At 43.7% G+C, this 14,935-nt stretch overlaps 1 protein-coding gene across 2 annotated transcripts in view; it reads right to left on the reverse strand.

Annotated features, from left to right (window-relative positions):
• Nucleotides 1–14,935, reverse strand: part of LMNTD1 (lamin tail domain containing 1) — a 1,465,565-nt gene that overhangs the window by 92,954 nt on the left and 1,357,676 nt on the right. The window contains exon 17 of one of the 2 annotated variants that reach the window (XM_085652773.1): nucleotides 12,954–13,121. The exons of the other annotated variant lie outside the window; for it this stretch is intronic. Within the exon in view, the coding sequence (XP_085508899.1) occupies nucleotides 12,966–13,121 (156 nt within the window). The 3' untranslated portion in view covers nucleotides 12,954–12,965. The remainder of the gene's footprint in view (nucleotides 1–12,953; nucleotides 13,122–14,935) is intronic. 2 annotated transcript variants of the gene reach the window in all.

The following is a 14,935-nucleotide window of genomic DNA, read 5'->3' on the forward strand; positions in this document are numbered from 1 at the left end:
GGGGTTGTGGGGAAGCTGATGTGTGTGTGTAGCATTGTCAGCATGGCATCTAGAAATTTTTTGAAGAAGCGTGACAGTGCGCTTTGCGACACACCTCCGGCAACCGCAATTACCCCCTGGAAACTCCCTGAGGCCAGTAGGTGCAGGCTGCATAGGACCTGAACGTGCGCAGGGATTGCATTGGTCCGGTGTGTCTGGTGCTGCAGTAATGGTTCCAGGTCTGCAATCAGGCGCATGATCATTGCGCGATTGAGGCGATATTTCTGGTACACCTCGTCCTCATTCTGGCCGAGCAGGGTTATGCGCAGTCTGAACACTCGCTCCTGGACCCTTCTCCTGCGCTGTCCTGCTGCATTTATCCGCATCCTCCTTGCAAGCACGTAGAGGGCAGCCATTTTGTGGGAGCCAACAGGGTCTCCTGGGCCAAATTTAAGGGTTTAGTGATTGCCTCAATCATTTGCACATGTAGGATTTATTTATTTTTTTCTTTTTTTTTTTTTTTTGTGACTTTACCTCCAGGTTTTGATTCCCCTTATTTAGCTCTGGCAAAATAGCGATTTTTGGAATTTTCGTTATTAGCGAGTTTTGTTGCATTGGGGTGCGATTCGTTATTTGCTATTGGCAATTTCCGGGAGCTAATAGTGATTTCGGTAATTGCGAATTCGGTATTTAGCGAATCGGTAAATTAGCATTTTGGGTATTAGCGATTCGGTATGTTCGAGGTTATTTATTTAGCGATTCGTTATTTGCTCGGGTTTTGGGTTGATGCATTGGGATTGGGTATTTTTCACACATTACCGGGAGCTATTACCGAATTGGTATTTTACCGACTGGATTTTGGCTTGATGCATAAGGGTGTATATTTGTTATTACTATATGTGTGTAGAAACTTTCTGGAGAAGTTGTTCGTCTTTGCGTTGCTGGCAGCATATGCAGTAGGAATGTGTGCACGGGCTGCAGGTGTTTTAAGGTGGTTGCTTTATGGGGTGCGTCGTAAGCAGCTTCCGGGTCAGGTGGCGGGGTAGAGTGGGGTGGCGCGGCGGCTGGGGAGAGGGACCCCGCTTTGGTATGGAGGGAGAGCTGCTATGGCGAGGAAGCTGAGGCCAGCCTATCGGGTGATGGGCAGTATCTGAAGGAGACAAGGACCAGCCGTGAGGATAGGGCACGCACCGGCCATGATTATAGTGAATGGCCAGGGCATGCACCGGCCATGAGTATAGTGCATGCCCAGGGCACGCACCAGCCGCGAGTATAGGGCACGCACTGGTCGAGCGTATAGGACACGCACCGGCCGTGATTATAGTGCATGCCCAGGGCACGCAGCAGCCGTGAGTATAGGGCACGCACCAGTCGTGAGTTTAGGGCACGCACCAGCTGCGAGAACAAACACCTGCTCTGGGGTTGGCATATGCCAGCTCTGAGACTCAGAAGGGTAAATCAGGACCCTGCAGCCCCTGCGATGCATCCATTTAGGGGGCACCCATTCAGCTAAACACCAATGAACATCTATGAGATATGGGAGACTAGGGGGCCCCTCTTCACATTCCGCAGGGGGCCCCTTCGTTTTCCGTCACCCAACTGCTGAGACTGAAGTCAGCCCCGAGGCGCGGTCAACTGGGAGCGGAGCCTCGCGCTCATACCCTAGGGCAGGCACACCTCTGAGCAGGGGCCTGGCGCCTGCTGTGAGGGCAGCAGCTCTGAGTGCCACAGACACACCAACCAGCTCGGGGTCAGAGGGCAGCCAGCCCCGTGCCTGGGGGGCTTCCCTGCTCAGAGTCTGAGTGCAGCAGGCCAGCCCTGAGCAGATGCTGCCCCCTCTTTGCAGCAGGCATCAGCTAGGAAAGCAGACACTAGCACCGATGACAGGAACCTCCTCCAAATGTGAAGCAGGCACCACCTGTATCTCCGGGGACGCTTCCAGCTCTGACCCCAGGGGCAGCGTGCATCTGCTGTGAGGCTGTGTGTAGCAGGCACCAGGTCTGAGCCTGGGAGTATCGAGAATTATATCTGTTCATGCCATCTATCCGCGCACAATTTCCCCATACCATCTTTCTCTCCCCAATAGGCGTGCACAGTTCTCTCTGTGCACCAGTTCCTCCCCTTCTTTGCCTCTGTGTGCACAAGTGTCTGCCCTCTCCACGTCTCTGTACAGATTGCAGGTTACCTCATCAATCCCGCATCCAGCACACATCCTTTTATTTCTTCGTTGTTCACTGACCTAGCCGTACAATTCTCTCTTCTTACCTTCTGTGACCTTTTTTTGCTGTGCACATTCCTCCCAGTTCAACCAAACTACCCTCCCGTGTGCACAATTCTGTTTACCTTCTTCCTGTCCTTTCCCACTGTGGACAGGTTCCTTTACCCCCCACCCCATCTCTATCTAATCACCCTTTTCTCTTTGTTTTTATTTTTAGCTTTACCCACCACCCTGCCGCTCAATATAATTATGTTTATCATGTCTCTCTCAAATCCCCATGCAAAGTTCTCTCTGCTCAGAGTCATGTGCTCTTCACCTTCTTCAAGCACATGACTCTGTTTAAATTTTCTTCCCCAGCTCTCTCGCTGCACAATTCTCTTTTTTTACTAATTGCCCTGCCTTTCTCTTGTTTCTATCTCAGTCGAGTTCTCTGGTTACCTTCTCTGTTCCCTTTTTTGCATCAGTGTTTTCATTCCCACTTCCTGTGCTCTCTCTTTAGGCAAAGTTTTAATTTTTTTACCCTTCATCTCCCCTATATAAGTCCAGTTCTGTTTCTCGTCTTCCGCCTCCTCTCTGTGCACAGTTTCCGCTGCTTCCCTCCGTTCCACAATCTCTTTCTCCAAACTTTCTGATGTTTACTTCCTCATCTTTCCATAAATGCACAATTCTCTGTCTATTCTTTCTCTTGCTTCAATTTATTCTCTGCTCCCTCTCTTTGCACCCTTTTCTGTACTTACCCTCTGTTTAAACCCAACTCTCTGTGCAGTTTGTTCGCCCCCCCCTCCATCATCACACTCCCACAGCTGTTAACTGGTCTCAACTAGGGACTTTCAGGCACTTCTAATTTTTCAGCAGCAGAAAGCATGCTGGGTTTTGTAGATTGGATTTTCCCATAGACCATAGATTTACAGGTTCTAGCACATGTAAAGCTGCTGGATGAGAAATCAGGACCCTCTGGACGTTCCCCTAGGGACATATGGCCAGTTGAGTTGACAGCTCCATCTGTGTGTAGAGTTCCCATATTACCTTCTCTTTAAGCCTCCCAATTAATTATATTCACATCTGCCCCCACCCTTTCTTTCTCTCTCTCTCTATATATATTTATGCCATGGCGGTGAACATTCATGTAGCCCAACATCCCAGCATCCGACAGTTATCATTGAGAGGAGGGGAACGACATCATGACCCACTGCCGTGGCCCCTCCCAACACTCAACAATGGTAATACATAAGGCCAATGAAATTATGTGATTCTGCAGATATGGCGTTTCTGCATAGTTTTCGGGTTGCTGCATTTGCCACACAAATTCTTCATCTATTGTATAAACTGAAGTTGTTAACAAAAAAAAATGTTCTTAGCCCAAATAATTCAATAGATATAAAAAACTTGTCTAAAGGGTTCTGGCGCAGTGGAAGGCCCTTTGGAAAACCTGACTAGTCATCATTCAGTTGCTTATTGGTGCATTTGAATGTTAACCAATTCCTAATGAGGTGACATCCTTGGCCAGATAGTGATATCATGAGTAAAAATAGCAAAATACTGAAGTAATATTATCACAAAATGTACAGCATTGTGCTGCATAATTTGCCTTTTCTGCCAGGATAATTTAGTCAAACTTGTTGCAGAATTTGGTCCTCCCCTTCTGCATAATTCCATATGTCCTGGTAATAAATAACATATTGCACTATGCACATGTGGAGATCTGCTCACCTCAAATGTTGCGTTGACCCGATTTCGAGTGCCTGTGTTTATGTTGAAGCTCTCTATACAAAGGAGCTGCTCTCCCAGAGTTCCCTATTTCATACACCTCTCTCTCTCTCTCTCTCTCTCTCTCTCTCTCGCTATATATATATATATATATATATATATATATATATATTCTATCATCAGCGCGCAAGTCTGTAGCTATGGTTCAGATGCACTTTCCATTGGAAAGGCATTTACTGGCTTGCTAATAACTTTGAAAACATGTTGAATCTACACAAAATGTGGAATATATATTTATGGCATGCTAGTGAAAACAAATATTGCCCAATAACGTTAGTTGTATCTACTTGGCCAACAGAAATTAATCCCCACATTTACTGGGCACCTGGATGGTGAAGCAGTGCAGTCCATGCCTTCCGTCTGCATGGTAGCCTCTCTTTGGTGCAGACATCATCGGGTAAATGCAGTAAGGCTTGGCCAGGTTCATGGCACAGACCCTCCAGCAGTTGAGGCCTCCCAGAGTGATCAGGTTCACAGCCAGTAGGTGCAGTTGCAGCCTCCTAGCCTTATGTGGCTCTCAGTGTCGAGGTGCACTTATAGCTTCCTAGACTGATCACACTCACAGATCGAAGGGGGTCTTCTTGATTTTCTGGTGTCCATGACAGCAGTTGTACTTTACAGCCTCTTGTGGTTGATGGCCACAATTGAATTGGTGCAGTCTTTGGTGCAGTTCTCAGGTAGGACCCACTAACGAAACAGGCTGCTCCTGGCCAGTGGCGTAGCAAAGGGTCCCAAAGGCGAGACCTATTGGCTATGCCAATGCTTGTTTTAAATGCTTCCCGTTTTCCTTAAGGGAAACATTTACTGAGCAGTAACTCCGACCACGCAGAGATTCGGCGAAGGCAGCGTTCTTGCTTTCGGTCTTTAATTTCAGAAATGCAGTTGCCAACTGCATTTCTGAAATAAATTTCCGAAAGCAAGAAGAACGCTGCCTCCTTTATCATGTGCATACCTCCTTTATCGCGCGCATACCCCATTTTTCTTTTCCCGATTTTCATTTAATTAACCCAATTGCCAGTTGGGTTAATTCAATGAAAATTGGGAAAACAAAAATTGAGGTATGCGTGCGATAAAGGAGGCATAAATAAAATTGGTAATTTGTGATGCCAATGCTCGCTGCTAATTTACTAACAGTCTGGGGACGGGGGGCGTTTATGAAGGGGAAAGGGTCCTTACCTGCTTGCTGTGCTTGGAAATACCCAGTAAATGCCTCAGATGAGAGCGGCGCCAGCAGAACACATACCAAGTGAATATCCATAATTTTAAATACAGTAAGTCAGAGGCCAACCTGTCACCCTTCTTTTAACAGTCGTGGCCGGCAATTAAAATAAAATAAAAAATGTACCTTTCTGAAGATCACGCATTGCCGCCTCAGCTCCTGCTGCTCGTGGTCGCGTTTTACTTAGGCAGCCTCCATCCCCTCCCCTCCGCCATTGCAGCGTGGTGATTGGTGCGGTGCAGGCGCACAGTACCCCAGCCGGACGCCTAATGGAGGCCCTTTTCTCTATGTAGGCTGCATACTGCCTACATAGAGAAAAGGGAGAGTGCGCATGACTACTTTGGTCGGCCCCAGGCCGACCAAAGCAGTCAGGGCCCACAACAGTGGGCAAGCCACTGCCCCGTGCCTTCGAGTAGGACCACCCACCTGCCCGCCCACAACCTGGCACTTCTGCTTTCTCGCAGTGTGAGAAGCAGAAACATAAAATGGTAGTTTTACCATTTTATGTTTCTGCTTCTCGCACTGCGAGAAAGCAGTGGGGCAACGCCCCAATGGAGGAGCCGTCACTGCAGATAGTACAACAATTGTAATGAAATAAACTGCATGGCAATCCATTACTGTATAACAGATTCAATGATACTTCACGTGATAAGTCAAAGGCATGTTTCGGAGGCGACTGAACTGGGGAGGTACTATGCTAAATACAATAAACATAGTAAAATGAATGAACTAAGGACCACATGTATCAACTAATTTTGCGTTCACAAAGGCCTGTTTCCGAATGCAAAAAAGGCTTTTTACATGTATCAAACCCTATTTTGCGATTCGGTAACCTGTTACTGAATCGCAAAATGGGTTTGAGATTCGGTATTTGTAAGTGGCGCGTCTAGGGCGTCCCTTCCAAACAGAATCGCAGCAGTACGTATGCCTGTTTTGTGACCATGAATGCGGTCGCAAAATATTCGCAATTCACCACCGACTTCAAGTTGGCGGTAACCCATTTGCAAATGTGAAGGGGTCCCCAAGGAACCCTTTCCCCCTTGGGAATGGTTGTAAAAACGTTTTTTTAAGAGCAGGTAGCGGTCCCATGGATCACTGCTTGATCTTAAAAAACAGAAGAGAAAACCTTTCAATTTCTTTTTTAAATCTAACCCGTTTTCCTGTAAGGATTCATTAAAAAAAAAATTGCTTTATTTAAAAGCAATCACGGACATGGTGGTCTGCTGACCCCAGCAGGCCCCATCCTCTTGATTGTAGTGATTCCTAGGGGGCTGCTAATTGCGATCTACCTCATTATTATTAATGAGGTAGGTCGATTTGCAACTCAGTAGGAATCGCTCAGTGAAACTCTATGAGTTTCATACATTTGTAATAGTGATTACCTAATTGAGATTCACAGAAAATCACAATTAGGTAACCACTATTACAAATGTTGATACATGTGGCCCATAGTCACATGAATAAATCTCTTTAGAATTCAGAGAAAAATAGTGGCAGCATACTCAGTGAAAGATATACAAGGGTCATGTGAAAAATTGCTTTGCCAATACTTGTTTTATGCAGCAATCCTTCATTTGTCAAGTATACCTCCCAGAGCATCTGTTTGTATCCTGGCTTTTTGTTTACTTTGAAACTCATTAATCAGGATAGCTTTTTCAAAGAACTTCAACAAATCTATTTTTTTCATTTCATAGATTGATTTCGGATGTTTCTTTAATCTAGTGTTCTCTGTTTTTGCTCCTTATATGTCTGATTAGTTTTTAGTGAAATCATTTTTTCAGAGGCTTGCTTTTGAGTTTCATTTATCGTGCAACTGCTAAGCATATCACACAAGCCTGTCGGATGTTTTTGTGAGGCCCAGTCAATAAACTCAGGAAGGTCAACTCTAGGACCAGAACCTTTTTCAACTTTTTTTAAAAACACACACGTCGTGCAGTAAAAGAGAAAACACAGCAGATTCAGCATCTAGTGCCACCTAGTGGTATGAATCCTGTTAACCCCGGCATCAGTAAGAGATTGGGTTGGTGTGCTTTAAAATCTACAAATAAATGGTCCAGAACCAGCTTAGGGCCCTGAAGCGCAGAGCCTCCCCTTCTGATTAATGGAGCACCTCATATCCATGTAGTAAGAGAGCACCTCAGAAAATAGTATAAAATCTACTGGCTCCCAATACACAAATATGCTCATTCCTACTCATATTCAAGGCAGCACACAACGCAAGCCCACCAACCTGAAAAGTCACATCTCCTTCCACCAACCACCCAAACAATGCTCCAGGATTTATTCTTACTCGCACACATCCCACGCATACACAGAACCAGATCAGGAGGGCGGTCGTTCTCTTGCATCCCTCTATAGCGTGGAATGGCCTCCCACTCCACAGAAGAGCCTCCTCCTCTCTTAAAGAATTTTGCAAGAAGCTTAACAGTGGCTTTCAATCTACCATAGGCAGGGCTTGGCAAACACATCTGCCCAGCGTCAGGATATCCTCGCGGGTTTTAGTGTGATTTACAAATATACAACATAAAATACAAATAATAAATTAAAAAAAATAATGAACATTTACGCCAGATCTATTGGAATTATCAATGATCATTTAGATATGTCAGTGATTGTAGGAAGAGCAAGGGTGAGAATGTAAATGGAATAGAGTAAGGGAAAATATGCATTGATACAGTCCTATTTTCTACGTGTCTAACACAATCACTGACTGAAGGTAGTAGCGCAGATGTTCTGACCTTTTCTAAATTAAGGTATGAGGGTAGTATACATTGAGCAAAGACAGAGGACCAAAAAGTGAACAACTACAATAGCTGTGATTGCTGTGGACAAGGGCAACAGAGAGTGGGAGCTGCTGATTAGAAAGATGACAGCAGTACAATATCAGATTAGTGGAAACTGCTGGTGAAAGAGGAGGCAGGCAGGGTTAGAGCAGGAAGTGCAGATGAAAGCATAATGCAATCTCAAATTTACAGCACATTAAAATCATTATTTAATTTGCTCATCCCTAAGCCACACAACAAATTCTTACTAGGTACGATTCGTATAGAAAAGACTAAATAGATTACCAAATACCATGTACTGACTCTTGAAATAACACATTTTCTGGTTTTGCCTAGAACACATAAGTCTGTTTACTTCTACTCAATATGTTTTGTAATAAATTGTGTTACTGGGTGAAGGGGTGGGGACCCTTCTCAAGCAGCTACCACAATTCTTCTCGGAGTGAAGTCACAAGCAAACTCTGAATTAACCTGTGTTCAACCCTCTGGTTGTTTAGCACAGAGCAGTCAGGCTTAACTCAGAGACAATGTGTAATGAAATTATGTGGGTTGGATTGGATTAATTAGCTGTGAAATTGTATAGTGTGGAACTGTGTGGTGTGGAGTGGATATGTGTAATGTAATTATGTGGCATGGTGTGCTGTAGAATTATGTGGCTAGATTTGGGAGTAGAGGTGGGGTAGTCCTGATCAGCTGTGGGGCACCCGTTCTCCATACCCAGAGAGACAGGCTTTATGCTTGATGCAAAAACAATCAATTAGTAATTAAGAATCAGATCCTGGGAATATGAACTACATCGAAAAGCCTGTAGAACACTTGATTTTGCTATCTGCCGCCCGATAGGAAAAAGAACTTCGCCGACACGTAAAAGCCACGGACACATATGCCGGGCAACCTGATAGTCTTGTTCAAAAACATCAATCCTTTTGTCAGCGTAATGGGTAGAATTAGAAGGACGCTACCACTCACAATGAGCATGTTCGTCTTCAAAGCATTAATCACACCTAAACCGCCTGCTAAAATGAGTAATTTTATTTCAAAAATGTAAAATATATAGCAATCAGCCACACTTTAAAGCATAAAGGACCTCAATGCTTTGCCAGCAGAACCTTTCACAGTTCTGCAGTATTTAAACACCTAAATATAAGGCTGGTGTTAATGAGCTTTTTACCATGTACTGCAACTACTTTAGGTTACTCAGAGGCGCTAGATGATTATTAATAATTCACTATGCAGTATTCAGAAGTGTCAAGGTTTTAACTGAAGGGTTTTAAAAACGAGGACATCCAACCACATAATGTAGCTTGCAACATATGGTGAGACAATGAGTCCACAAAGTATTTAATACCACCCCCCCCCAACCAACAAGGTCTCCTTAAGAGTCAAATCACTTGAATCTCTACGAGTGACAACACTACTTGTCACGACCATGATGCGATGTTATTGACCCAAAAAGGATTTAAAAAAATACACACAGTGATGTCAGAGGACAACATGTCGAACATTTAGGAAGGCTGCAAATATACAGAGAATCGTGCACCTTTTTGCATACATGAAAATCAAACCATGCATACATATTTGCAATCACAGGACAACACCACCACGTACGCACATTATACCACCAGAAAGCAACAATGAAAGTGTAGTTGCAGCACACAAACCATGCAACCCTGCATCACTAAGTACGGAAGCAGACTTATCTAGGATTTAGAAAAAGCAAGCAGTTTTACCCGTTCACACAACCTTTAAAACCAAAACACTTGAAACAACTGCTACCTTTGTGTTTAAGTATAATCAATGCTGCACCCTTTCACCAGACCAGGGGAATGTTGTCTTTGCATTTAGAGATTATTTCTATCAGCTCCATAACACTTTCTTCTACCTCCAAGGGAGTTGATGCTCGTTATGTCCCCTTCTTGTGCACTGAAGTCCCATCTGTTCCTCTAAACGGACAATGCACACCATAATACACATGACACCATGTTGACCCGCAGCAGGCATCAGCAAAGTACTGAAACTGCACAGGCTTGCAGAACACACTGAAAGTGCACTGAAGGTGAAGGGGCTACTCTGCTGCAAGGGGAGAGAGCAGGCACCAGTTTAGGAGTTTATATTTCGTAGTTGATGTGTAGGGGCAGCGCTGTGAGAGACGAGGGGGGATGAGGGAGGGTGCGGCTTAACCCATGGCCAGTTCTGTCACCACTGTGTATGAGCTGGAAGAGGGCGGGCATGTTTAAATGTGGTGAAACAGACCCAGACAAAAGACAGACAAAAGTTACTTTCACACACACAGAAAGTTATCTCAAACCAAGCAGAGTAATAGCTCATATACGTTGAACAACGATAAATGTTGCTTAAAGCACGAGTGAAATAGAGTCCCCGCAAAGTGCATGCCTTTCCTCCAAGCAGCCTGCATGTAGTCTCGGAGGGTATTAAAAAGGCTACAGGCTGTGTTGGTGGCCGGGGGCAGCGTAGTGTTCAAGGAAGTGCCTTGACTAGATGTAGGCGAAGCAGTGGTGGGAGAAGGGAGCCTCTGTACGCGGGATCCATGTTCTAATGGTGGGTAGCCCTGCACAATAGTAATTTGTTCTGCTTGTGTGGGTGGTGGGGGAGGAGCGAACAGGCGAGGATGAATTTGAAACCAGAAGAGCAGCATCTGAGCCATGTGGACTCCAATAATAAGAATATACTTACTTGAAACTGGTCCTGCGTTGGCTATGATGGGCGTCCGCTATATTTGAAAAGATTAAGCGCAGCATGCCGCACTGATTAATGACAAAGAGCTGTCATGTGGTGGAGGTATTGTAAAAATAAATGTGGGCATAATTTTAATAAACTGACAAGAAAACGGCACTAACACAGCTGGAGAATGAAAACGAGCAGCAATGAGCACCGAAGGCAGGAGCAGGAAACAATGAATACAAGCGAGCTGCTAGGAGAGTGAAACAAAACATAGAGCCACTAGTGAAAGGATCCATGTAGCAGGGGCTGTAGCCAGTGCGGTAACAAAACAGCCACAAGAGGGGAGAAATGTACATTATTCACCAATGAAAGCAATGGAATTTGTAAAGGCAGACCAAGCAACCAATGAAAAAGCAGTGGGCGTGTTGAAACCTCACAGAGGGAATACAGCATGACTCGCAGAGAAGCGCATGCGTGTTGACTCTAGCATCGACCTAAAAAGGAAGGTTGGGGAAGGGCACAATGTTTATTTTGCCAGGTTGAAATAGCAGTTAAAACTGGATGTAGGTGAGACATTCCTGTATTGTTCTTCACTATTAAAACTAATAAAACAGATTTGAACCTAAAACTGTGCACAGGCTGCAGTGGCAGGCCTGAGACACGTTTAAAGGGCTGTTTAAGTGGGTGGTATAATCAGTGCTGCAGACCCACAAGCAGCATTTAATTTACAGGCCCTGGGCACAGCTAGTGCCACTTTACTAGGGACTTACAAGTAATTTTCATATGCCAATCGGTTATAAGCCAGTGTTACCATGTTTTGAGGAGGGGGCACATGCACTTTAGCACTGGTTAGCAGTGGTAAAGTGTGCAGAGTCCTAGGGCCAGCAAAAACGAGATCAGCAAAAATGAAGGAGGAAGGCAAATTTGTTTGGGAGAAGACCACCTTAAGGCTTACAGGTCTAACATGTTTATATTATCATTTTTAATTGCCTGCTACAATTAAACTGCACCACAAACCCTACGCCCCTATCTGAAAATGTGTATCTGATTGAGGAAGTAATTCCATCAACATCTGTTTGCTTCCTTGTTTTCTTTTTACTTACAAACTCATTCTGCAGGATGGCTTTTTTCCAGTCCCTCAGCGAAATGTTTTATTTCAAAGACGTATTTCCGTAATCTAGTGGTTTCTTTTTTTGCTCCATATATAATTCCAATTAGTTTTAGACTACTTTTATTCTATCTGAAAATGTAAATCTAATTGAGGAAGTACTGCTAATTTTCCTACAGTGGTGTAGGTTAATCTTGATGGAACAATTTTCAAATGAAAAGTGTTAAAATGGTTCTGTAGCTGTGGTTCCCTTTTAAGATGAAGATCACGGTGTGCTGTATGTCCAATTTGTAAGCATAAATTCCATCTCTGTTTAGATGGCTCGCATTTCACATGGTACTTAAATGAGTTATCTCATGGAGGGTATGTGGTGGCTACAGTTAAGGAAGTAGCAGAATGAAGATGAAGGTAAGGAAAAAAAGAGGCGATAACAGTTTAGTAAGTGTGATTGGTAAACTGGGGGAAGAACCAGACTTATCAGTTTAAAAAGATGTGATGGTTATGCTGTATGTGTGCAACTTGACGCAAGTAAAGGTAGTGCCTAATGACACTTCAGGAAACGTGAGGTCAAACAAGCATTTCTGGAAGTATGGGTGATGCTTGCTGAAGAATGTTGGGTACATGGTCACCATAGTTCAGGCAGTAAGAGATGAGAAGGGGTGAATTTAGTTTGACGAGGCAGCTACATTTCAGAAGCGAGTGTCTGTACTAGTGGTTTACGTGTAAAATAGGGTCAGGGAAAAGACATACGCCAAGAAACATGCAATGCTGCAAAATCTCCTGTATGTGCCCTGGAATCTTTATGTATTTATTGCATGAACAGATGCAAATCTTATTACACCACGGATCCATAGATGTGCAATATTTATTCCTGACTCAGGCCCACTGACAACAACACTGTGTGTAACTATTTCTATGAGAATTGAGGTTCATTTATAGCCTGGAATTCCAGTTCTTCCAATCTCAAATTTGGCTCTTTTGTGAATGGCTTGCCTCACTTTTTGAGTAAACTGCCCTTACCACTTATTTCTATCTACATTTCTATATGCTGAAGAAAGACTGAAATATAATTTGAGAAAAAACGGTATTAGAGTTCTCTACTTTTGGTGAAGAAAAAAACTAAACATTCGTACATATATTCAAAGGTATTTCAACAGAGATAACCCAAACAGAAAAGAGTAAAAATATGAGTCTGACCTTCCTTAGGGGTCAAACTTTACCATGATGCAAGTCATGTGGATGTGGCATCGGGGGCTGGAAGGAGAGGTTCTGCACTGTATGCAAAACGTGTAATGCTTCCTTGTGCTGATCATAAAGGGGAAGGAAACTTCCTGGAAGCAGAAGCTTTAGTTTTCCTCTTCTAGCCTGTTATACAAATATAATCATTCGATTAGCATACAGTGTTTCTTAATTTTTGGTTCTAGCACTATGGCATAATTCCTCAAAAAGCAGAGTTTCAAGTTTTAGATTTATTCACTATATAGTAATCAAGCTACACTAGGCAAATATCAATTCTAATACTTTAAATAATCTAGTAAGTTAAGCACATTAGAGTAAATAAGATATTAAACATATATAAAAAATTCGCACATTTCCAACATGGGCATAAATCACAATGTTGGAAAAAATTGTTGGTTTGAATGGGATGCATTGCATTTCGTTTTTGTTTATATAGTTGAGCATATATAACCAGAGTAAGTATTTTATAAATCACCCCCCCCCAAGGGGAACTGGTGAAAGCTATAGAAAAAAAAGTCCTCGTATGACTATGGAAGCTTAACTGCCCTGTCCCACTTTTTCAAGGCTGTTCTATATGGCCCATTCCCTCCTGGGTGCAACAGCCTGTGAGTACACTCAATGGTTTACATGGTTTTCTGAGGCTTTTGTCAGCTGCCCAAGGTGCATCCAAAGTGTACTCTCCCATGCACATAGTTCAGGGTGTATACTGTCCCCTCATTCTATTGTTCATTGACTGTTGGTGGCAGCTCATTGTAGACTTATGGGTCCCTCATTTTTAAGGAGACTGTTTGCCTGTTTCCACCCCCAAAGGGAATCAAACGTGTTTTCCCACTACATTCCAACATTCCTGCTCTGGTTCTTGTGACTGTAGGTGATATTCCCATTTCAGACTCCTGTTTCCATCCTTTGCGGCACTGGAGGTATCGAAGGTTGACATTATAGTAGGACCCTGATTCTAATTCCCAGCTCCCAGCCCTAACTGGAGGAACCTGTAGGTCTAGTGGGTGACCTCAGTCCTCTGGGTGCCCCGGCCAGATTACAATATTGAGGGAGATATATAATAGCAAGTCTGAAACATTCTTATATTCTGGATTTTTTGCACATCTTTCCACACTATCTGGCTGGAGGAATCAGACACTGCACATTAAACCAGAGCTCATGAAGTCTGCAGCTGACACCCAAGGCTTTTCCTATTGTTGAACATTGGCTGAAGCTCAACACATAATTGAGAAGTGTAGCTCCTCCCATGTGTTTGGGGCTGCATTTCATCCAGAGAGTGTCAATAAACCGCTGGTCTTTATTTGTGCATTTCCATTTCGACTCTTCACTTTAACGACATAGCTTTGATTGGAAATTGAATGTACTGAATGTGATTAGCTGTCTGTAGACTGAGCTCAAAGCCCTTCTGGCCGTGACGCATACTAGCAATAAAAGTCTGCTTCCACTTACCAGTGCTGTACTGGGTCAAACTACTCCATGCCTCCCTGAAACAAAGACTATATCCAAGTGATCTGAAGACTGGACAGATGACACCCGTCCTATAAAAACACAATGTTGGCCTAGAAATCCTGCACAATTACAGACCAGCAACTAACGTACCTTTGTTGGGAAAATCTATCAAGAAATGTGTAGGGATGCAACTGAACAAACACTTAACAACAGCTATCTCCATTCCAATCAGTATTCACAGTAGGCATAGCACAGGAACGGTGACAATAAAAATCCTTGAAGACACTTATTGAATTATAAATGCAGGGAAGGGGAGATATGCCTAGGCTGCAGTTAGACCTTTCGGTGAGATTTGCCCCAGTTTACCATGACAAACTCTTGAAAATGCTAGAATGCAGATATGCCTTCAATGCCGTCATGCACACAGCACTCAAGCGGTTCGGATGCTTCCTATACCGTCTCTCTCAGTAGTCAAACTCGTGTGAAGAAGA

Source organism: Triturus cristatus, chromosome 4_1, assembly GCF_964204655.1.
Source record: "Triturus cristatus chromosome 4_1, aTriCri1.1, whole genome shotgun sequence".
NCBI classification, from domain to species: domain Eukaryota; kingdom Metazoa; phylum Chordata; class Amphibia; order Caudata; family Salamandridae; genus Triturus; species Triturus cristatus.